General features: G+C 41.9%; 1 protein-coding gene across 3 annotated transcripts in view; it reads left to right on the top strand.

Moving 5' to 3' along the window:
* The window catches only part of TNPO1 (transportin 1), a 197,193-nt gene that overhangs the window by 13,456 nt on the left and 159,706 nt on the right, over nt 1-24,031 (top strand). For all 3 annotated transcript variants that reach the window (XR_012243279.1, XM_073624364.1, XM_073624357.1), the window contains exon 2: nt 13,679-13,754. Coding sequence is in view for 2 of the 3 variants with exons in the window: in XM_073624364.1 (XP_073480465.1) it covers nt 13,679-13,754 (76 nt within the window). In the remaining variant the exon portion in view is untranslated. The remainder of the gene's footprint in view (nt 1-13,678; nt 13,755-24,031) is intronic.

Here is a 24,031-nt window from a genome sequence, read left to right as displayed (position 1 = left end):
TTTTACTGTGCTTATTTATTTTTTCTGATTACATGCAGGCTTGGAGGTTCCATTGAAAGAAAGGAAAAAAAGCCTTCAGCTTGCACGTACTGCCTTAAAGCTGAAGTGTCATTTGCAGTGCCATTATTTTTATTTGTAACTTTAATCTTTGAATATTTTTTTTCTTTAATACTAAAAAGAAAACTGTCTTTAACCACTTGACGTCCGCGCTATAGCTGAATGACGGCCACAGCACGGACCTGAATTTCTGGGAGGCCATCATGTGACGGCCTCCCCTGTGCACGCGCCCTGCAGGGCGTGCGCGGAGCGCGCTGTGATCACCGAGTCACTGAGACTCGGGTGATCACCGATCCGAGTAAGGGGCCGGTCCCAGCCAGTGACAGCTGATCACATGATGTAAACAAAAGCTTGGTAATCCTTTTTTTTTTTTTTTCTCACGCTGATAGCGTGAGGAGAAGAAAAGCTGATCACTGGCTCATCTGCAAGGGACATCGGTCCCGAAGAGGCAATTATGCCTCATCTGTGCCACTATCAGTGCCCAACGAGTGCCACCTATCAATGCCCACGAGTGCCGCCAATCATTGCCACCTAGCAGTGCTGCTTATCACTGCCACCCAACGGTGCCCATCACTGCCACCTATTGGTGCCCATCAGTGCCGCCTCATCAGCGTACATCAATGAAGGAGAAAAATTACCTGTTTTAAAATTTTTAGAACAAAATATAAAAAATAAATTTTTTTAAAAAAATTCAGTCTTTTAAAAATTTTTTTTAACAAAAAGTTAAAACTCAAATATCAAATATCACCAAAAGAAAGCTCTGTTTGTGGGGAAAAAAAATGATAAAAAATTCATTTGGGTACAGTGTTGTATGACCGCGCAATTGTCATTCAAAGTGCATCAGCGCTGAAAGCTGAAAATTGGTCTGGACAGGAGGGGGGTTTAAGTGCCCAGTAAGCAAGTGGTTAATGAAGTCCTTTAGGCTTTTTAATAAAAAATAAAAATAAAAGGTCCTTAAGTAATCAAGTAAGTTATTGTCAAATTGACACTGCTAAATTTGGTTTGGGCATTTAGGCACAAATGGCCTCTGGTCATAAATTGGTTAAATTACTAATTGACTTATATTAAGAACGACACAAGTCCACCCTCCCTAGCCCCCTAATCTGAACTGACGTAGAAACCAATAATCTGCTTTTTAAAAAAAAAAAAAAATATATATATAAATATATTTTTCACTAATGCCGCGTACACACGACTGGATTTTCCGGTCGTGTGTGGGCTTCATCGGACCTTTTTTTTTCGAAAAACTCGACGGACCTAGAAATAGAACACGTTTCAAATCTTTCCGATGGACTCGGTTCCGCTCGTCTGTATGCTAGTCTGACGGATCGAGAATGGCACAAGAGCAGCTATTGGCTGGCTATTGAACTTCCTTTTTCTAGTCCCGTCGTACGTCGTCCCGTTCTAAACGAGCGGACTTTGGTGTGATCATGTGTAGGCAAGTCCGTTTCAGCGGAAGTCCGTCAGAAAGACCGTCAGACTTCAGTCCGACGGAAAGACCGGTCTTGTGTACGCGGCATAAGGCTATTTTTTGTCCTTTGGTCCAAAATCTTCAACGCTACCTGTGCCTGTACAGTGAGCATTCTTACGTTCCAAGGTTCTATTGACCAGCAACTAGGCTCTTTTTTTTACGCAGTTCTCGCTGGTGGGCACTGCCCATCACCCTATTCTAGCTGTGACCTTAATCTGCCAAACTGTTACAGAATGGGTAAATCCCTTAACCCTTTTGCAGCCAGAGCCCTTTTTGAATTTTTTGATGTTAGCCATTAAGTTTAGTTAAAACCCTAAAACGTAATATATTTTCTGAAAGCCGGGACCCTGGAGAATAAAATAGTGGTAGTTCCAATCTTTTATGTCACACGATATTGGCACAATTGTTTTATCCAAACTTCCAGTAAAAGCACACTGTTAATTTTATTGCTCAGAAACAGGATATATTGCCCAATTTTTGAAAAAAATAAAGATTATATTGCGCTGAATAAATAGATACCAAATGTTCCAAGCCTTAAGGCTGGGCTCACACCTAATACGAATGTGTCTCACAGCAGGTGTCAGGTGTGTCCCTGTTCTCCATTTTGGGCCCGAATTTTTGCTTCAATTCAGACCTGATACGGAGCCAAAGACGCACAGGACCCCTGTGCAATCCGCTCCGCAGCTGCCACGGAGATGTGTGAACCAGCTCCATTGAAAGCCAGGCACACATGTCATGCAAACTGGATTCAGGGAAACCCGCATCCAATTTGCACTAGTGTGAACCCAGCCTAAAACTGCACGCGCCTGAGAAAAAGCGGCAAGCTTCAGTACAAACATTTCCATAGGCGCTACTTTAAAAGCCTTTACAGGTTATTAGTTTAAAGTTAAAGCTGAACTCCAGGCAGAAAATTTATGGCCCCTCAATATTGGTGCCTTCGTACCTCCCTCCCAATACTCTTGTTTCTTCCTCCAGTGTTTCATCTGTGAGAAATCCAGTCTGCATTTTTAAAATCCGGGCTTAATTCTTTGTGAAATCTATGTTGTAAGACTGGTGGCTACTATGCCATGTATCCCTTTAGCCACCAGGCTTGTTTCTGTCCGGCTGTGGTTCTTTCCAAGAGAGCAATTGCGTAATTATGTCACTGCTCTCTTGGAAAGAACCAATTACGTCACTGCTCACTGTAGTCACTGTAGTCAGTGGACGGGCACAGCTAGAGGTGTGCAGGTAACTGAACAGGCTCATTCAGTCCAGTAACTGCATGATAAATGTACCAGCCCATGCCCTCAGTTAGACCAATTCACTACAATTACATATATATTTTTTTATTTATTACAGGTACTTAGATATAGCACCGTCAGTTTACACAGCACTTAACATATATATGCTTTTTTCACATCAGGCCCTGCCCTTAAGGAGCTTACAATCTCTAAGGTCCCTAACCCACATTCATACATACACTAGAGCCAATTAACCTAGCAGCATGTCTGGAGTGTGGGAGGAAACTGGAGTACGTGGAGGAAGCCCATGCAGGCACTGGGAGAACATGCAAACTCCAGGCAGGTAGGGCTTTGGTTGGGATTTGAACTGACGACCCTAGTGCTGCTAGTGCTAACCACTTGGCCACTGTGCTGCCCCATGATTGGAACTGTAGTTTCTCATAGGTGAGTCTGAAAAAACAGGATGTGATGTAAATGGCTGGATTTGCATCTCCTCCCGGAGCCACCTGAAGCTTCTATTTTATGAATTGAAGAGATGATGTCACAGAAATTAGTCCAAGTTTCTGCTAAAAGGTGAGGTTTATAAACTACTTCGTTTTACATTGCAAAGTTCAGCTTTACCTTTAAAAAAAAAAAAAAAAAAAAAAAAAGTCAGAGAAGACTAACTTGTTTGTCTCCTGAGGATCAGCTTTCCAGTTTTGAATCTGGTTAAAAACAAGTTTCTTTATCATACATCACAGGACGCAGAGTGAGGCTATTATTCCTTACTGGGTTATACTCCATCTCCAGTCGATTGGAGACCAAAGGTCTTTAGACAGGAAATGATCCCCTATATAACCCCTCCCAAACAGGAAGTACTTCAGTTCTTTTTCAGTGTCTGCAAGGTGGATGGGCATGTTTGTTTGAGCTCTTTTGAGCAGCAGGTCTGACGTCCCAGCACGATTCTTAGATGTATCAAAGGATTGATCCATTTGAATTGGCTTATATGCTTCGATAAATGGTACCCGAGCCTCGCAAAGAAAACGCAAGGATCCAGCAAGGTTTTGCCTGTAATGCGACCTCCGGCCTCTGGACTCTGTGTAATGGAATCCTGGACACCACAGAGCTAAAGCATTCCTGCAGGGTGCTGTACAGGTCCAGGGGAGCAGACCCTAAAACATGAAAAGGGTACCCAGTCCTTGATGATCCCCCCCGAGTGACGGTAGCCGCCGTGCTGGGTGAAGATTGGGCTCTTAGTTTCTCCCTGCTGCTGGATGGGTAAGTGAAATTCCCCCCTTATTTACTTATTGTGGGGTGCCCCATGTGTGTAACAAACTGTCAATCTAGCTAAGGCTGGACACCTGTGCAGTGGTGACCGCAGGGGGGAATTTTGGGCTGAGCACCACCTTTCTTGTTGTCTTGGCTGCTTTCTTGTGGATGGTCTGTGCACGAAAATTTGTTGCATGCACAGGACCATGATCGCACACGTGCCCGCAGGCGCTGAGTGTCCCGGCGCACAGCCATCTTATTTAAGCTGAGAGTGGCTTACATGCGGGCTTCCAGGGGACAGCTGTGGGACTCGGCAAGCTCTGAAAACCTTTTGGCTTTTCAGCAATTCCTTCCTCCTTACCCAGGGCACGTGAGTCACCAGGTGTTGGTTGGCAGGATTGTTGCATAGGGGCTTGGTAAGCCCTATTAAAGGGTCTCCCTTCTGGGGTAAAATACTAAACCCCAGTACTCCCTTTTTGTGGCTTGCAATGTCTTCAAAAAAGAGGAGCGGGGCTAACACTACAGGGAAGAGGGCACACCTATGTCATCAGTAGCTCCTGAGGAGCCTAGTCGAAACCCTAGTGTTGTATCCCCTGAGAGACCAGAGGCTTCTGGGCCATGTAAGCTGCTGCGCCTGTCTGGTCTTGTGCCTACAGTCAACGCTCCTGCTTCACCCTTTATCACCAGGGTAGAACTGTCCTCAGCCCTAGCCTGGTTAGAGCACAGGATTGCTGGCATGTTTGCCTCCATCCTGCAGGGTGGCAAAAAGCGCGACGAGACCCTGTTGTAAAGAAACTGGAGTCATTATTAACCACTTGCCGAACGCTGCACGCCAATATACGTCGGCACAATAACAGAGGTAGGCAAATGGGCGTACCTGTACGTCCCCTTTAAATGGCGGGGCTAGCGGGCCCCCACCGCGTACAGCGTACCCGTGGTTGTGGGACCCGCGGAGTCTATGTCCACCTTTGTCCCAGCAATCGTGTCACGGAGCCGCAGAATGGGGAGATGCCTATGTAAACAAGGCATTTCCCCATTCTGCCTAGTGACATGACAGAGATCACTGCTCCCTGTCATCGGGAGCAGTGATCGCTGTCATGTGAGTGGAAGCCCATCCCCCACGGTTAGAATCACTCCCTAGGACACACTTAACCCCTTGATCGCCCCCTAGTGTTTAACCCCTTCCCTGCCAGTGTCATTTACACAGTAATTAGTGCATTTTTATAGCACTGATCGCTGTATAAATGACAATGGTCCCAAAATAGTGTCAAAAGTGTACGATGTGTCCGCCATAATGTCACAGTCACAATAAAAATTGCAGATCGCCGCCGTTACTAATAAAAAAATAAAAAAAAATAAATAAAAATGCCATAAAACTATTCCCTATTTTGTAGGAACTATAACTTTTGCACAAACCAATCAATTTGCGCTTATTGCAATATTTTTGGTTAAAAAAAACAAGGTAGAATACATATCGGCCTAAACCGAGGAAAACATTTTGTTTTAATGTTTTTAGGGAATATTTATTATAGCAAAAAGTAAAAATATATATATATATATATATATATATATATATATATATATATATATATATATATATATATATATATATATATATATATATATATTTTTTTGTTTATAGCGTAACAAAATTAAAAACAGCAGAGGTGATCAAATACCACCAAAAGAAAGCTCTATTTGTGGGGGGGGAAAAAAAAGATGTCGATTTTGTTTGGGTGCAACGTCGCACGACCACGCAATTGTCAGTTAAAGCAACGCAGTGCTGATTTGCAAAAAGTGCTCTGGTCAGGAAGGGGGTAAAATCTTCCGGGGCTGAAGCGGTTAAATGCTTCCTTTTCTGTGGCCAGTTCAGCTATTCAGCCAGCTGTCGCAGCAATTGGAGTCTGCCTGTCCTTAAAGGATCAGGTCAGACGGCCTGACAGGCCTAACCAGGAGTATGATCTTCCTGAAAAAAAGGCAGATATTCCTTGAGTGCTGTGTTTTGCTGTAGATGCCTTTTAAAGGATTCTATACAAGTCTCTCGTCTGGCTCTCCTGTTTGTACACATGCGCAGACTTGTGTGGCTTAAGAACTGGTCAGCCAAGCTTCCATGTAAGAATATTGACAGTTTCCCTTTTTATGGGGACCGTTTTGTTTGGTGGTGGTCTGGACAAGTACATCCAAAAGATTTCCGGAGGAAAGTCTTCTTTACGTCCTGTAAAGAGAAGGACCAGGTGTCCCTCGTTTAAAGCCTCGTAGACTTCCTCAGGTATTTCAGTGCAAAGGCAGTTCCGCCGTCAATAAAGCGCTAGAGCCAGGGGCAAAAAACACTGGAATAAGAACTTGCGTAAACACGGCACCAAGCTTTACTTTTGAGGGGATGCCATCCCCACTCTATTGGGTGGGGGGGAAGGCTGCTCCAATTTGCAGGCATTTGGAGTACAGTGGTGGAGTGATCATACAGGTTTTGGTGTCCGAAAGGGGCACAGGGTTTTATTCGAACCTGTTCATGGTTCTAAAACCAAATGGGGACATAAGGCCAATCTTGGACCCAAGATCTCTGAACCAACATCTGTTAATCCAATCCTTCAGGATGGAGTCGGTCTGCTCAGTAGTAGCCTCGCTCCAGATGGGAGACTTCTTGGCCTCCATCGATATCAAGGACGCATATTTACACGTGCCCATCTTTCAGCCTCATCCTGTGGTTCTTGCGATTTGCAGTAGAGGAGCATCATTTCCAGTTTGTGGCACTGCCCTTCAGGCTTGCCACAGCACCTCAGGTGTTTTACAAGATCCTCGCACCTGTACTGGGTCTTTTAAGGGCCCAGGGGATCTTGGTGCTTGGATACTTGGATGACCTCCTGCTCAGAGATCACTCACTACAGGTCCTGGAACATAGTATAGCCTGCACAGTGCAGTATTTAGAAATCCTGGGCTGGGTCATAAATATCGAAAAGGTCAGGCTTGAGATCAACTCAGTCTCAAATATCTAGGTCTGATCCTGGATACGGTTCAGGCAAAGGTATTTCTGCCACCCGTAAAGATCTGTGCCCTGAAGGATCAAGTACGTCAGGTAAGGGGCACCAGGCAACCCTCCGTTCATTTGGCTCTGTATGAGTCTTCTGGGAAGGATGGTGTCCTCCTCTGAGGCCGTTCCCTACGCTCAATTCCATTCCTGGCCTATACAATAAAACATCTTGTCGGCTTGGAGCAGGAGAGCACAAGCCCTGGATTACCCCAGGTCCTTTTCTCCTCGGGCACGCTTAAGCTGATGGTTGCAGTATCGGAACCTGCAAAAGGGAAGATCTTTCCTCCCGGTGTTTTGGAGAGTACTGACCACAGACTCCAGTCTCTCTCGGGCTGGGGAGCCACCCTAGAGGGGCTCACAACTCAGGGGAGATAGTAAAAGAGTGCAGAGCCTTCCCATCAACATCCTGGAGTTATGGGTGGTACGTCTGATCCTACGGCCCTGGACAGCCTGGCCCAGATGGTCCTGGTTCCCAGAGATCATGAGATTGGCAATAGACGGGCCATGGACGCTTCTGCGCCGCCCCAATCTACTGTCTTGAGGTCCTATATTCCACCCCAATTTACAGTCTCTAAATTTGACGGCATGGCTATTGAAGCGAGGGTGTTAAAGGATCTTGGCATCTCGGGACCGGTGGTGTTACCTTAGTGAATTCCAGTAAAACGGTCACTAGGAAGATCTATCATAGGATCTGGAAAGCCTATATTGCTTGGTGTAGTGCCAGAAAATGGTATCCTCGGAAATACGCGATTGAGAGAATTCTCTCTTTTCTACAGTTGGCTGTGGTTTTGAGCACAATCAGGGGTCGGATATCCACCTTGTCAGTATTCTTCCAAAGACCCTTAGCCTCCCATTCACTGATCCAAACGTTTATGCAGGGGGTAACTCATCCCCCCCCCCCATTAGGTCACCTATGTGTCATTGGAACTTAAACCTGGTACTGTCTGTGTTACAGAAACAACCATTGGAGCCTATCAAGGAAATTCCATTAGCCTTCATGATGGTCATCACCTCGACTAGAAGGGTGTCGTTGGTGGCCCTTTTGTGCACTGAACCATGCTTGATCCTTCACCATGACGTGGTCATGTTATGACCTGTTCCATCCTTCTTGCCTAAGATGGTGTCGGCCTTTCATTTGAATCAGGACATTGTTTTGTTGCCTTTTTTTCTCTCAGCCTCGTTCGGTGGAAGAAAAGACTGCACTCCTTGGATGTAGTGAGAGCAGTCAGATTTTTTTTTTTTTTTGTCTAGATCTGTGGAGATCCGAGGATCGGACTCCTTTTTTTGTATTACCAGAAAGACCCAAGAAGGTATCTGTGGCTCAGATTTGTAAGGCTGCTACCTGGTCTTCAGTGCATACGTTCACAAAATTTTATCAAGTGGATGTTCAAACAGCCGAGGATTCGGCTTTTGGTTGCGGTGTACTGCGGGCTGCCATGTAGGTCTGATGGCTGTTGTTTTGGCAGGGTCTCTCCCTCCCTTTTCGTCATACCTGTAAAATCCTTTTCTTTGAGTACATCACGGGACACAGAGGTCCCTCCCCTCTTTTTGAGGATTAAATGCTTGCTACAAAACTGAAGTATTTCCTGTATGGGAGGGGTTATATAGGGGATCACATCCTGTCCAAAGACCTTTTTGGTCTACCAGTGTCCATTCACTGGAGGTGGAATAAAACCTAGTAAGGAATAATAGCCTCACCCTGTGTCCCGTGATGTACTCAAAGAAAAGGATTCTACAGGTAAGTATGACGAAAAAATCCTTTTTCTTCCAGCAAGTTCCTGTCTTTGGTGATTTCTCATCTCCTGAATCATGTTCTGTATTTTCAGAAAAGGTGGATCCTCCTAAATCTTGGGAACATTTCCTGAGAATAACATTGATGTACATTGAGCTAGTTACTTGTCCTTTAGCACCTGGGAGGAATAAGAGCTCCTCTTGTGATAAAGAGAGTTGGTTTGGATCCTCTCAGATGAAACTTTGTTCAAGTCCTGTCTTCCCTGCTTTCCGTCAAGTTTGATTTTCTGGAGGGAGCCTTTGAATTTGATTTTCCACAGACCTATGTTAAAGTGTTACTAAATCCAAGACCCTGCATTCATTATATTTGGTCTTCCACAGTACACAACATGAAAATGCAATAAGTTTAGTAAATATAAACTGCTAAATACCTTTTCGCATCAGCAGTTAGAGCAGTCTTGTGACTTCTATCAGTATCTGGTTATAGCTTGTAGGAGGAATTTTCATTCTCCCATGATTGTCTTATGAGTATACAGGACCCATGACCCTCTGTCTGGACAGTGCTGATTGGCCCTGTGCTGTCACATGCACCCTACCAAGGAAAAAAAAAATACACACCAAACTGAGCATGTGCAGTTTTCCCCCTCGCCACTGTACTGTCAGCAGATAGATTGGGGGCAGTGGAAGAAGGGGAGGATCAGGGAAGACAGGATCAAACAGCCTTTTTACACAATGCAGAGGATTGACCCCTTATGTTCCACAGTGAGTAGAACGAGCATGCTTTACTGCATATACACACTGATTTTACTGTTGGTTTAGTAACACTTTTTAATGAGACCACTTTTTTTTTTTTTTTTAGGAGCAGGCTCATGTAAGGATTCTTACAATTGTTTGCCTGTATTTTGATTTGTGATAACTGTTTAATTTGGTTTGGCTAATGCTGCTAAAAACTTGTTGCATTGATGTTAATTTTTTAATACAGTTTTATGGTAATAGATGGAATTACTCAAGAGGTAATATAGTCACTGAATTTTGTCTTGTGCTGTATAGGGAGGAGGTGGCTAGAAGAGACTTGATGCAGCGCTTTGTCACAAAGTTATTTATATAACCAATCATCAAGAGTAAAAATAGATGCTGGTTAGGAATATACTTTACATTCATAGCATAACTCTTGTATGCATGGACATATTTATAGTGTTTTCAAAATTAGTTTTGAAATGTGCACGTTGTGTCCTACAAAAGCTAGTTTAGTAGTTTTGATATACATTATGCTTCTGTAGAAAATTGTAATTGCTGCCTCCACTTTAATAAAAAAAAACTGTGTGTATGTGTGTGTACACCACTACACAGTGGTGTAGTGGATAGCACTTTCGCTTAGCAGTAAGAAGGATTGCTGGTTCGAATCCCAACCACGACACTACCTGCCCGGAGTTTGCATGTTCTCCCTGTGCCTGCGTGGGTTTCCTCCGGGAACTCCGGTTTCCTCCCACACTCCAAAGACATGCTGGTAGGTTAATTAGATCCTGTCTAAATTGTCCCTAGTATATGTATGAATGTGAGTTAGGGACCTTAGATTGCAAGCTCCTTGAGGGTAGGGACTGATGTGAATGTACAATGTATATGTAAAGCACTGCGTAAATGAACGGCGCTATAGAAGTAACTGAAATAATAATTATGTATAATTTTTTTTTCTTGGTGTAATGGTTACAAATGCTAAATGCTGTTAAAATGACTGAAAAAAAAAAAAATATATATATATATATATATATATATATATATATATATATATATATATATATATATATATATATATATATATATATATATATACTTTTTTTTGAAAATTGTCTGCTGCAGACCATCGGCTGATGGATGCTGCATCTGTCCCCCTGCCGGCTCTAACACTGAGAACCGAGTGATCTAACACCGCTGATCGCTCAGTTCTCAGGGCTCTCTGCTCTGCACCTTTCTTGCTCACTGAAATGCTAAGTTGTGGATGGGACTGGAGAGCCCGGCTCAGGCTCTCAGCGGGTCGTAGAGTCAGGCATGTGGGCGGATCTCGACTTCATTGTTGTGTTCTTGGCTGAAATAAAAATAAATAAATGCAGCGCTAAAGTGAAATGAGAACAGGGGGGTAAATTAACACCCTATATACATATATATTGTGTATAGCAACAAATATTTACACGTGGCAGTGATTATAAACTACAACAGATGGAATGAAGGAACAGACCCCAATAACTGGAGGCAGTGTCCATAGTGGGGTAAAAGTTCATCAACACATAAAGCGTGGTATTTCTTGTGAGAGAAAAGGAGAACATATGTGAAAGATGCTCTTAAATCGTTAGGTGGTCTTCATGTACTCAGGGTCCACACATAAGTAGGAGGAGTGTCATTCAGGCTCCTAGGGGTGCTTGCTGGGAGGCGCTGGTGGTAGGTTCCAATGGTCCCATCTGGGGCAACCCTGGGTGGAAGATGGTACTCGGATCCACAGCAGATGGATAGATTCACCTTCACAGCGGGCGGACAACTGGAGGATGCAACTTTCACCGCACAGGATGTGAGTTCATATGGAGAAAGAAAAAGGTCTCCACATAGTGCATGAATCTGGTATATAAGGTTATTAAAACCGCCAGGGAGAAAAGATTCTTTACAAACACCGAATAAGATAAATAAAAATAGTGATCACAAATAAATATAAAAATCGCGTGGTAACAGGGCACAAATGGTTTCAGCAACCCGACATGTTTCGGGCGATAGTCCTTCCACTGGGGCAATCGTCCGAACCTACAACTTATTTTGAGGTTATGTTTAACCCCTTTGCGCATATGGGTAAAAAAATCTTAATGCTGAAGCACAATTTTGCAACTTTGACATGTGTTAGTAAAACTATACATATAATACATAACACTTTGTGCATCCAGCTGGATTATATTGCATTTTTTTTTTTTCAGGACAAATTGGGCTTTCGTTTTGGTGGTAAATGTGTTTTTTTTTTCTCAAAAGAAAACTGTCCCAAAATCGTAAAAAAAACTTTTTTTTTTTTAAATTTTAGGTATATATTTCTTGCTACTACCATAACCTTCCACCAAAGAACTAGCCAAATTAAATTCTCCTACTCCTGACAATTGCAGCAATACCACATATGTGTATCATTAGTAAGACCTCATCTGGAATGCATGCAGTTCAGTTTTGGGCAGCGGTTCTTAAAAAAGGATATCCGGAGAAAGTGCAGAGAAGGGCAAGTAAACTGATAAGAGGCATGGAGGAACTCAGCTATGAGGAACTGAATTTATTCTCTCTTGAGAAGAGGAGATTAATGGGGAATGTGATCACATGTATAAATACATAAGGGGTCATATAGTGAACTTGGTGTTGAGTTATTCACTTTATGGTCATCACAGAGGAAAAAAGATTTCATCTTCAAATACGGAAAGGTTTCTTCACAGTATGACCCCTTTCACACTGAAGGCATTTTTCAGGCGCTACAGCGCTAAAAATAGCGCCTGAAAAAAGCTTCAGCTGCAAACCCAGTGTGAAAGCCTGAGTGCTTTCACACTGGGGTGCTGCGCTGGCAGGATGTCACAAAAAGTCCTGCCAGCAGCTTTTGTGAATACACCGCTCCTGCCCATTGAAAATGGGGCCGCAGCGTTTGGCGGGCGGATTTCACCCCTTTACGGCCGCTGGCAGGGGGTTAAAACCGCCTGAATATTGCCGGTTTACCGCTGACGCCCGGGGTGGCTCAGTGTGAAAGGTGTCTAAGACTCCCTCCAGAGGATGTTCTGGCCAGCAGCTCTGATTATTTTAATTTTTTTTGGTTGAACTGGATGGACTTGTGTGTGTGTGTGTATGTATATATATATGTGTGTATATATATATATATATATATATATATATATATATATATATATATATATATATATATATATATATATATATATAAATAAATAATAATAATATTTCTTATCCTACCTAAAACACAATGATAAAAAAAAAAAAAAACTGACTTAGGCCTCTTTCACACGGATGATCCGTATGTCCGTTTTTCATCCATCCGTTTTCGGATGAAAAACGGACATACAGTCATCCCTATGGAGCGTCGGATGTCAGCGGTGACGTCCGCTGACATCCGACCCCGCTCCGATCCGAAAAGTGTAACGGAGGAAAAACCTACTTTTCCCTCCGTTTTCGGATCGGATCGGATGACGACGGACACTACGGACCGTCATCATCCGATCCCCCCATAGGGGAGAGCGGCGCTCTGACAGGTCCGTCGCTGCACAGCGTGCAGCGATGCACCTGTCATCTTCCTGCTCAGCGGGGATCGGCGGAGCGATCCCCGCTGAGCCAGCGTGTGTTCACGGGGCGGATCATGACTGATCTGCCCCGTGTGAAAGAGGCCTTAGCTCATACCTTGATCTAGGTATTCATATATTTTAGTTCTTCTATTGTGTATTTTTTTTTTTTTTTTTCTTCTTCTGCAAGGATAGACTCGATCTCTCTCCTCCATTCACAGAGAGAGAAAACACAGGGGCAGGCTTCACGGTGACTAATGACTGTGATAGCAGATCAAATTCTTTCCCAGCGATCAGGTGACCTGGAATCCAGAGTTCTGGGTCCCGATGGTTAGTACGGGGCTCCTACTGAGACCTTGGTCTCTGTTCTGGGAGTGCACCGTGTGGCGTGCTCCCAGCACAAAGGGAGATATGCAAATATGCAGCCCCACAGAAAAAAGCCCAGTGCAGTGGGGCCGCATATTGTGTATGCTTGGCATGAAGCAGTTGAGTTGGTAGCATTCTTCAGTAAATGGGCTTGACAGAATTGTTTTATCAATATGGATAATAAAAAAAAGTTTGGATGTTTTTTCTTTTCCCCTCATCCTGTTTATATCATGCATGTTACATCCTTGACTCAGTGTCTCAGAAATTGGAACAGCTAAACCAGTTTCCAGACTTCAACAATTATCTAATTTTTGTTCTTACAAAGTTAAAATCAGAAGGTAAGTGCACTTTTCCTCTGTGTGTTTTTGAATTCTTAAAGGGTAACTTCACTTTGTGGGGGGGAAAAATAGAAAGTAAATAGAGCTTGTATAACTACTACAGGTTATTTTGTAATTGACTGTTGTATAAAATTACCTTTCCTTTTCAGTCTGCGGCGCTGTACTTTTCTCTAAAATTCAGTGTGATGTGGCAAGCTGGAGGTGCTCTGTACAAAGCTGGTGTACAAAATGCCCCAGTAATGTAATTTCCTGCTTGTGTTCCCTTTCTGAATTACTAAGTTTCTCAGAAGTATGCACTTAAAGTTGTTGTAAACCCACTTTATCATTTTCAGGCAATCCCCTGCGTTAGAGAATGCAATGTCTCCACTGTATTTGCTTTATTAGAAAAAAAATGCTGTTGTATAATATATTTCAGGGTGTCACTCTGCGCTCACGTGACTGCCTGGCGTTCCCTCTCCCGATCTAACAGCTTCAGCGATAGGGGCTGAGAATGCCCCCCTGACATCAGTCGGGAGGAGGAGAGCGGCGCTCTGAAATATAGTATACAACAGCATTATTTTTTAAATAAAGCGCATACCGTGGAGACATTGCATTATCTAACACTGGGGATTGATAGTTATGATAATGATAGTTACTTCAGCAGCAGGAGGGGAGGAGGCGGCCACTGGTACGGGCTGACAGGTGGGGGGGAGAGGAGGACAGAGGAGAACTGCAGATGACAGAGGCACGTAAACTGACCATGGTGTCTAGCTCAGCAGCCATGTTATTACAGGGGGAGGGCAGAAGCAGCCAGGTATTTTAGATAATAGAAGGGGCCAAATTACACAGCACAAGCACTGTGCTGTTAGTGCTTTAAAGGAACAGGATCCATTTATTTTTGGGTAACAAACGCTTTTAAGCCTAGTTCACGGGGGCTGAATGTTGGGTGACATCGGTCTGTTAAATAAAATCTGTCTGACATTCGGCCCGTGTGTATGCCAGCCGGATCAACAGAAGCTGGCTGTTTGGCCGTCTCCCCTGTCAGTACAGCTGCTCTGACTGGAGCTGACAAGTGTTTTTTTTTTGTTTTTTTTTGTTCAAGCCACTGAGTTGGGCGGAAAAAAAAAAAATCGAAAAACTGTGTACCAGGCTTAAGATACAGGTCAGATTTTGGGTATCCTCTGCAACAAAAATTTTTGTTGGTGCTTCCAAAGGGTTAATCATATCTAAAGGGATTTAGATTTGTTTCTTCATTAGAACCCTGCAAGACCATCAGCTGATTGATAATGAAAAAGTCACTCCCTTATGCACGTTTACTGTGCACAAACAGGCAGCTCGTCCTTAAGAAAAAAAAAAAGGTAGGAATCTGCAACAAAGTTTATATCCTTGCAATGTACGTTGGTCACCCAGAGGGGGTTGTGTTTTTTTGAGGGAAAAAAAAAAGTGGAGCTACTCCTTAACCACTTAAGGACCACCCCATGTACATGTGTGTAAATGTGTGATGACAGGCTGTTGGCGGAGAATCCGACCGTTTGTAGGCTCCATCGGACAATTGTCGGCTTTTCCGCGGACAAATGTTGCATGGCAGGTTTTAAAACTTTCCGCGGATAAGTGTCTGTTGTCGGATTTTCTGAGCGTGTGTAGACAAGTCCGTCGGACAAAAGTCCAAAGCACAAACATGCATGCTCGAAAGCAAGGATGAGCCAGAAGCGGTCGGTCTTGTATTTAGCGTTCTTAATGGAGAATTGACATGCGTGGCAAATTATGAAATCTTGAAATGCAGCGCATATTCTCTTCTTTAATGGGATAATAATGAAGCTGCTTTGCTGATGGAGTTATTGCAAACAAATTTTCAAAGACTTTATTTTTTCTAGTGACCTCAAGAATATTATGCTTTTGTGTTTTTGTGTTTTTATTTATTTTTTTAGGGTAAGTTACCACAACACCATTATCCCGTAGTTTTTAAGATCAAAGATACAACTATGTTGTCCCTTGTCAATTTTACATTTTTTTTTTTTTTTATGTGTAACTGCCTACTCCCAAACTGTCATTTGAAGTAAAACACATAGCCACGTATTCTCCACAGTTTTTTTTTATTGTGCATTAAAAAAACAAACAAATAAAATTAGACATGCTATCTGCAAATAGAAATTACCCAAAAAGTGCATTCTATGCATCCAAAAATATAGAAAATATATCAAATCATTATTATTCAACCAAAAAATAAAATAAAAGCCTCATGCATGTGTCCTGCTTCTTAATATAGGGGGTCAATAATGCCAAGAGTCGGTGAAAGCAGGGGTCCATTATCCGGAGATAATTCCGAAAGTCATCCGGATTATTCTCCTGGAGCTCCTACAGCAAAGGCATATGACATAATTGGTCACGATTTATTAAAGCAACCAATTTTTGGTCCAAGGACTCCTCCTCCTGTTCCTGGACTGGACTTTGGTCAAAGCAATAACTCCAAGGCCATTAATAAATAATACGTTATCTCCTCCGATTCCGCAACATGTCTGGTTGACGAACGGCCGTTCAGAAACAAAACGAAAACCGTGCTTTTCGTTTTTGTAAACCCAGAACTTTGTGTGTAATTGGCCACAGGTGATCAGACTTTAGCCAAAATCATTAGCTGAAATCCGCTCCCAATCTTGTGCTGTGTCTAATCACTGCATGGGTCAGCAGGAGGTACGCATACGTAGCCCAAACCAGGAAAAAAGGCTATGACGTACAGGTACGTCGCCCGGCCTGAAATTGCTGCCCCCCTGCAAAACAATTACTGTGGGTAGGCAGCAAGTGGTTAATTAAAAAATATTAGGTTTAAAATCACTTTAAAGCATACTGTATGTCAAGGCAAACTAAAAACATGACATATATGCAGTATATCTTTGAAGTACATGCACATTTCCCCATCTGCTTTCTCATTAAAGACCCTGCAAGTACAGGAAAATGGCAAATTTGCACAATTTTAAAGTGAATAAAATTTAAAAAAGTGTGAAAAAAATATAAATGCTTTTGATGCATGCTACTGATCAGTAGTGTTGTCAGTATATACAATTATAACATTTAATCTCCTTTTTGTTAATGCAGATTGAAACCCCACTTGTTTTGATGGCCTCTGAATGTAGTTGCCATGCTAATCCACACTCTTAAAGTGTTTGTAACCTTACCACCTAAATCCACTGCCTGCCCCTCTTGTATGCAGCCATAATGCAGTGTTAGTGTTGTGTGTGTTTTTTTTTTTTTTTTTTTTTTTTTTTTTTTTTTAAATCAATGCATCTAAATACCTTTTTTAATTTTTTTTTTTTTTTTTTTTAACATGTATCTTCAGGCCAGTCACGTGATTCCTGGCCGCTCTCCTACTCCAATCCAGGGCTACAGCCGGAGGGGGCCGAGATCTCTGATGTTAGCCAGGGAGGTCATGTGACTGCCCAGCTCCTCCTGCTGTAGCCCTGGATCGGAGGTGTAGAGTGGCTGGGAGTCACGTGAATGGCCTGAAGAACTCTGAAAAAGATATTTGGAGGCTTGGGTTCCCAAAAAACACTAACTCTGCATTATGGCTGAAAAAAACCAACGGGCTGTCAGTGAAATTTTTTTAAAGGTTAGTTTAGTACTGTGGATGACTGAGGCACATAAACTGACCACGCTGTCGGGGCTCAGCAACCATGATAAACCGTGGTCAGTTTACAAGGGGAAGGACAGAAGCAGAGCAGGCAGGATCAGCGAGGTATTTTATGATACAAGGGGCCAAGTGACACAGCACAAGCACTGTGCTGTTTAACCAGTTGTGAGGGAACAGAATCTGTTCCTTTTTTTTTTTTCCTTACAACCACTTTAAGGTCTTCCTTCCTAAAAGCCCAACTCCAAGCAAAAATTAACTCTAAATAGTGCATTGTGTATTACCTTACTACTCAGTGTTGACTTCAAACACCCCCTGCCTACTCTATCCTCCAGTGTAATAGATCAATGTCAGTTTCTGCTATGAGCCAGGCTAATATCTTGCCCTGTGGACCACATATTTTTCCCTGCTTGTTGTTTTGGGCACTGTTCTCACTGGCCCTAACAAATTCCACTACCTATGGAGAGCCTTTGAGAGTGGAGCTAGCTGCTGGAAGTGTCGCCTCCATCAATATAAGGTGTCCACATAACACTTGCAGTGATGTAGACAACCAAGGAAAGGACCCCTGGAAGTAAACAAGAGGGAAAGGTCATTGTGTTGACCGTAGCTTAAGGTATGTAAAATGGGCATATAATAAGGTGGGTTTTTTTTTTTTTTTTTCAATCTGTTCCTCTAAAACTCATCCTAAAACTCAATATATACTCTGCTGGGAGGAGGAGCTGGGTACAATTTTGCCAGATGGGGGTTGGGAGGAGGTATGGGCCTCTACAGCAAATTTTTTTTCAACAGTCTACCTCAAGAGCACTCATACGAAGCATTTTCCTGCTGCCAATCTCGCCCCTCCCACATCACCAATTTTGGACCTCAGTACCACTCTGCTTTGGTAAATGGACACGATAGGACTGTGTTCTATTCTTGGTGCACTTGTCTCAAAGTACAAAGATTGTGGATTTTAGTTCTCCATTTTAAATTTTAGTCTATTCTTTGATATATACATTGATGGGCTGTAACCTATGCAAAATCATGTGGAGGCTTTGAACAAACCTGTTCAACATTTCTCTAAATCTGTAGCCAAATAAATTATCCTTTGTTTTAGGCCACCAAACAAACCATAGCCCATCTTGGGAGCCCCTGGTGTTCAGTTTTGCTGAAGCTTAAAATTTGCCTAAAGAGGACCATGTCAGATGGAAAATTGGCAGCTTTTTTTGTCTGTGACTGATTTCTCAAAATTTTGCTCCCTGTGGTTAAGTTTTCCAACCAAATACCAGAGCCTTCAGTTTATCAAATAATCGGACCACCCTGAGGTATTGCCTCCTCATCCCACTTACTGAATTCATTTTCTTTACTCTATACGGTTTACCCCTTCCCTTTTCTTTCCTGCTAATCCTCCCATCCCATGTATTTTTTTCCTTTTCTACTCTTATCTCTTCAATCATGCTTTTCTCTCTATCCCTGAGACATGCTGTGATGGCAGCAAACATGCATCACTCTAGTGCCCTATTACAAGGGGCTTCACTCTACTCTCACCTTTTTACATGCTTTAAATTTTTGCCATGACCCCTATTAGACTTTCAAAAAATGTAGAACTTGCAACATTTTTTTAAAAATTATGGTAACCTATTGAATTGTTATGGACAAATGCTATGTATGCTCCTTAGGATGGTCTTTTGTATACTTTTATGTTCCTGTTGAAGATATGCATATATGCTTGTTTTTGCACAAATCTATTTTCCATATATAATGATTTTACATGAAAACATTTAGACCCTTCACAGAATAGGGACTGTTTGTTCCATAGATTAAGATAAGTACCTAGAGGACAGCTTGAGAGAAAGCAACAAGTGTACACAGAATAGATATAAATTTGACACAATGGGTAGTTAGGTTAAAAAAACAAAACAAAAAAACAGACAGACACAACACTTTCAATGGTACGATTACCAAAACCAAAATGGAGCTAAAAGTAGTTCGTTATTTTTTATATACTTCAGTAGAGGTTGACTTGTACAAAATGGCAATGCCTTTTTAACACCGCAGAATGGCTTAAGATGAAGAGATCTTGGAATTTTGAAGTGGAAAGTGCAAACATCAATGATATTAAATACTGTGATGTGACCCTAAGAGAGCTGTTAATGAAAATAATCAAAGAAATAAAAATGAACTGAGACATTTTTGGAAGAGTATTCCAATGTTCTTCCTAAACTTTGTGCAGGTCTGATTGGCAGCTGCATCAAAACCTTTCTTTCTACTGCTGAAGAGAAACCTGCAAGAAATCACTTAATGCCAGTCTGGATTATTTGCTATAGTGTTTAAAGGGTAACTCCACTTTCGTGGGATTAAAAATTACCTTTCGTTTTCAGTCTGCGGAACTGTAACTTTCTGTACAATGCAATATTGCAACCTGGAGGCATTCTGTACACAGATGGCGTACAGAACACCCCCCTCCCAGAAATGTAATTTCCTGCTTGTGTGATTGCCCTACTGATTTTCTCAGAAGTCCGCATGAAGAGAAGTCAGATTTTGGGCATCCCCTGTAATGTATTTTTGGTGGGATACTCCTGAAGGGAAATTGCATCTAAAGAGATGCGGAACCTCCCACTTTGCCTCATTGGAACCCTGTAAGTGCAGCAGCTGATTGATAATTATAATTTCACTTCTATTCACATTTATTTTGGACACAACAGCTTTTTCTTCAGAATAACAAAAGGTAGGATTTTGGAACAAAGTTTGTTAAAATTCCTGCAATGTACATAATCACCCAAAGGGGAATGTTGTGTTTTTTTTATAATACTTATATAATACTTTTCTATAAAAGTGGCGTTACTCCTTAATGAAGACCTTTTTAGCTGTGTGCTTTTTTTTTTTTTTTTTTTTTGTATTGTTATTTTTTTTTCTTTTTGGAGCTGTATTGGAGTTTAGGGAAGCTCTTCAAATGTTTATATATGCTTTTATGTTTTCATATAAAGTTTTTTTACATTTTTGTTTTTGAATATTTTGCTGCAACTCTTCAAGATTTGCTGCGTGCCTGGGTACTTATATATGTGCTAAACTTTGCAGGTACACATCTATTTGACCATCATTTTCAATGAGCCCACGTAGGGCTTAAGAATTCTGTCACATGCGATGGGGGGCTTCTGAACACACCCGCAGCAGCCTTTCCTTAATTGAACAAAATAGAACACCGGTTCCTTCAATCATATACTGCATTTTATGTATCTTCAGTAAAGGGTACTTGTGACCTGTGCTGTGGAGCAGAAGGGGTGCAGCTATTCTGGGTCACATGCCTGTAGGCTGCTGGATAACCCAGTGAAGGCGTACGCAGAGACCAGAACCTCAAATTGGAGCAGAGATGTGTTTGCCTTCCTGTCTCGGGGGCCCTTATTTTCTTCTCCTCTCCTCAACTTATCCTGTTGTCCCAGGGATAAAATGATAGTGGAGATGATTTCAGTGAGTCACAAAGAAATAACGTGACCTTTCAACTGCTGGACTATTGTATCAGCTTGATCTCATAAACTGTTGTAGTCTTCTTTTTTTCTTTTTTTTTTTACTAGGTTGTTTGAAGTGTTACTGCTGCCCCATGTTCCTAAGTTACCAGGAAGTCACACTTCTCCCAGCCAGGCTTGTGCAACTATTATCGGCCACCATTGTAACCACGCCCGTCTCCTCTTTACTCTTTGTATTATGTGTATCTTGCAGGAAGACGGGGCAGGGAGGAGGAGGGGGTAATTCCTCCAACAGCCTCCCTGCTGATAAGGTGGTCTATTGAAATGTTTGAATACCTGTGTGTCCCTTATTGCTGATTGGACAGTTTACCCCGCCCTGAATCAAAGGGGGGGAGAATGTCCCCTTTGCGTTACCTCTCTAAACAAACAGTAAATAAACAGTCTAATGCTTCACCCAAAACTGAATTATGACAATTGAATGAGAGGGCTAAGGGGTCTTGGATCGTACTGAGCACGAATCATGTTGAGGACGGAGGTCCGTCACAAGCACCAAACACAGGGACCCCTGCTGGAGGCAACATTTGGGGCTGACCTAGATATCGCCTCCAAGGCTAGTGCAGAGTAGTACAAATCCAGAAGCTGTAGGTGCAGCTGGGTTGAGAAAGGAATGTCTGTGAAAATCAAAATTGGTGAGGAATTTTTTTAATCTTCTAAATAGAAATAAGAATCTGAATCCAGAAATCTGCTCTGTCACAATTTTGTTTGCCAGTGCCCACTCACCTAAAGGTGGCTGCATAAAACCCAGGGTCTATGTTTAACCCCAATACCTTGGAGTGTTTACTTTCCAAAAAAAGGGATATTTGTACTGTCCTGGCATTTTAAGGCCTCAAAAAATGAGAGGCCATCAGTACATCAGGATTGATCAACTTTTTAAATACACCGCATTTTGTGGACTATATAATTTTCACAAACACTAAATAATATACACTGATTTGGGTTATTTTTGTCAAAGAAATGTAGCAGAATACATTTTGGCCTACATTTTATAAAGAATGATCATTTGCAAAATTTTATAATGGAAACAGCGTGTGGTGTGGTTTTTTTTTTTCCCCCTTCAAAGTTTTCATTTTTTTTTCATCAGTGGTGATTAAATACCACCAAAAGGAAGCTCTTTGTCTCAAAAAATGATAAAAATGTAATTTGGGTACAGTGTTGCATGACTAAGTAATTAACATTCAAAATGTGACAGTGCTGGAAACTTTAAATTGGCCTGGGCAGGAAGGGGTTGAAAGTGTCCCGTATTGTAGGGGTTTAAGGGGCATGTGTCCTATACTGTTCTCCAAAAAACGAGATTTTACTAGTAGGTCAAAAATCCTGAATGCGTGACCCTTCCGACTAGCAAAGAGCTGGAGTTTTCTGAGAAGTCCTGCCCCATCACTGTAATGGGCAGCCCTAATTGTCAATAGGAATTTCAAGGATGGCTTTGATTACATTTTTTGAGTTTGAGGCGGTATAGTAAATCTTTGTTTTACAAATAGTATGCAAAAAACAGATTTTAAAAAGCGTTAATATAGCAGAAGTTTTCCTTCAAGACACATTGCTAAAGTTGAAAATCTTCACTGAAAAGATGGTGTGAATATTTTTAATTACTTTATCCAATCATGTCATCCGGATCACTGCAAATACCCAATCATGTGCATTTGCTTTTCACTTGATTGGATAACTGAAGTCAATAGTAATAATTTTTTTTTTTCCTTAACTTTAGCAAATTGGTCTCATTGTCTCTGAAACCTCCAAGACTTGTGTAGGTGAACCTTTAGTTTCTGCTGCTGAAGTGAGCTCTGTAAACAGGCCTTTAACAATTAGTGGTAGGGAAAAGGTGGAACATATATGAAAGGAAAAAAATGCCATCGCTATGTATTCATATATTTTTTTTTTTTTAAACCATTTACTGACCGCAGCACGACTATATACATCCTGACTTTGAAGAGGGATATCTGGGTAATGGCAGCAGCTGCTGCCACAGCCGTGGGATTAAAAATTACCTTTCGTTTTCAATCTGTGGAGCTGTAACTTTCTGTACAATGCAATATGGCAACCTGGAGGCATTCTGTACACAGATGGCGTACAGAACACCCCCCTCCCATCACCATTGGCGGCGGGAGAGGGGCCCCGCTCTCCCGTGCCCTCTGCCGCTTACCAGAGCTGTCGGCAGCGGCGGAGGTGATCGGGACCTGTCCGTGGCTGGGTATGAAGACGAGTGAGGCTAAGATGGCCCCCACCCGTCTCCATACCGTAGCAGGGCGGAAGCAACGTCGAAACATCACTTTCGCCCATACGTCTTAAAGGCACATTTTTTCTGTTATTTTTTTTTTTTTTTTTTTCAAATGACAACATTTTTTTTTTTTTTTTCTTCTTTTATTGCATTTTAGTCTAAATACGAGTTCTGAGGTCTTTTTGACCCCGGATCTCATATTTAAGAGGACCTGTCATGCTTTTTTCTATTACAAGGGATGTTCACATTCCTTGTAATAGGAATAAAAGTGTCCCAATTTTTTTTTTAAACAAAGTAAAAATAAATAAGAGAAATTTTTTTTTTTAAAGCGCCCTGTCCCGACGAGCTTGCGCGCAGAAGCGAACGCATACCTAACGCCCGCATAAGAAAACGGTGGTCAAACCACATGTGAAGTATCGTGGCGATCATTAGAGCGAGAGCACTAATTCTAGCCCTAGACTTCCTCTATAAATCAAAACCTGCAACCTGTAGATTTTTGTTTTTTTTAAACGTCGCTTATGGAGATTTTTAAGGGTAAAAGTTTGACGCCATTCCACGAGCGGACGCAATTTTGAAGCGTGACATGTTGGGTATCAATTTACTCGGCATAACATTCTTTTACAATATAAAAAAAATTGGCTAACTTTACTGTTGTCTTAATTTTTTTTTATTCAAAAAAGTTAATTTTTTCCAAAAAAAGTGCGCTTGTAAGACCGCTGCGCAAATATGGTGTGACAAAAAGTATTGCAAGGACCACCATTTTATTCTCTAGGGTGTTAGAAAAAAAAAATGTATAATGTTTGGTTAATAAGTGCTAAGTAATTTTTTTAGCAAAAAAACGTGTTTTTTAACTTGTAAACACTGAGTCTGAAAAAGAGGCTCAGTCTTAAAGTGGTTAAGAAGTGATAAGTTTCTTGAAAATATTACTCAACCAAAAGGAACCAAATGGACAAATTAATGC

The sequence above is a fragment of the Aquarana catesbeiana genome, linkage group LG01 (genome assembly GCF_042186555.1).
Source record: "Aquarana catesbeiana isolate 2022-GZ linkage group LG01, ASM4218655v1, whole genome shotgun sequence".
NCBI lineage: Eukaryota > Metazoa > Chordata > Amphibia > Anura > Ranidae > Aquarana > Aquarana catesbeiana.
This window is presented reverse-complemented; position numbering and strand designations above follow the sequence as displayed.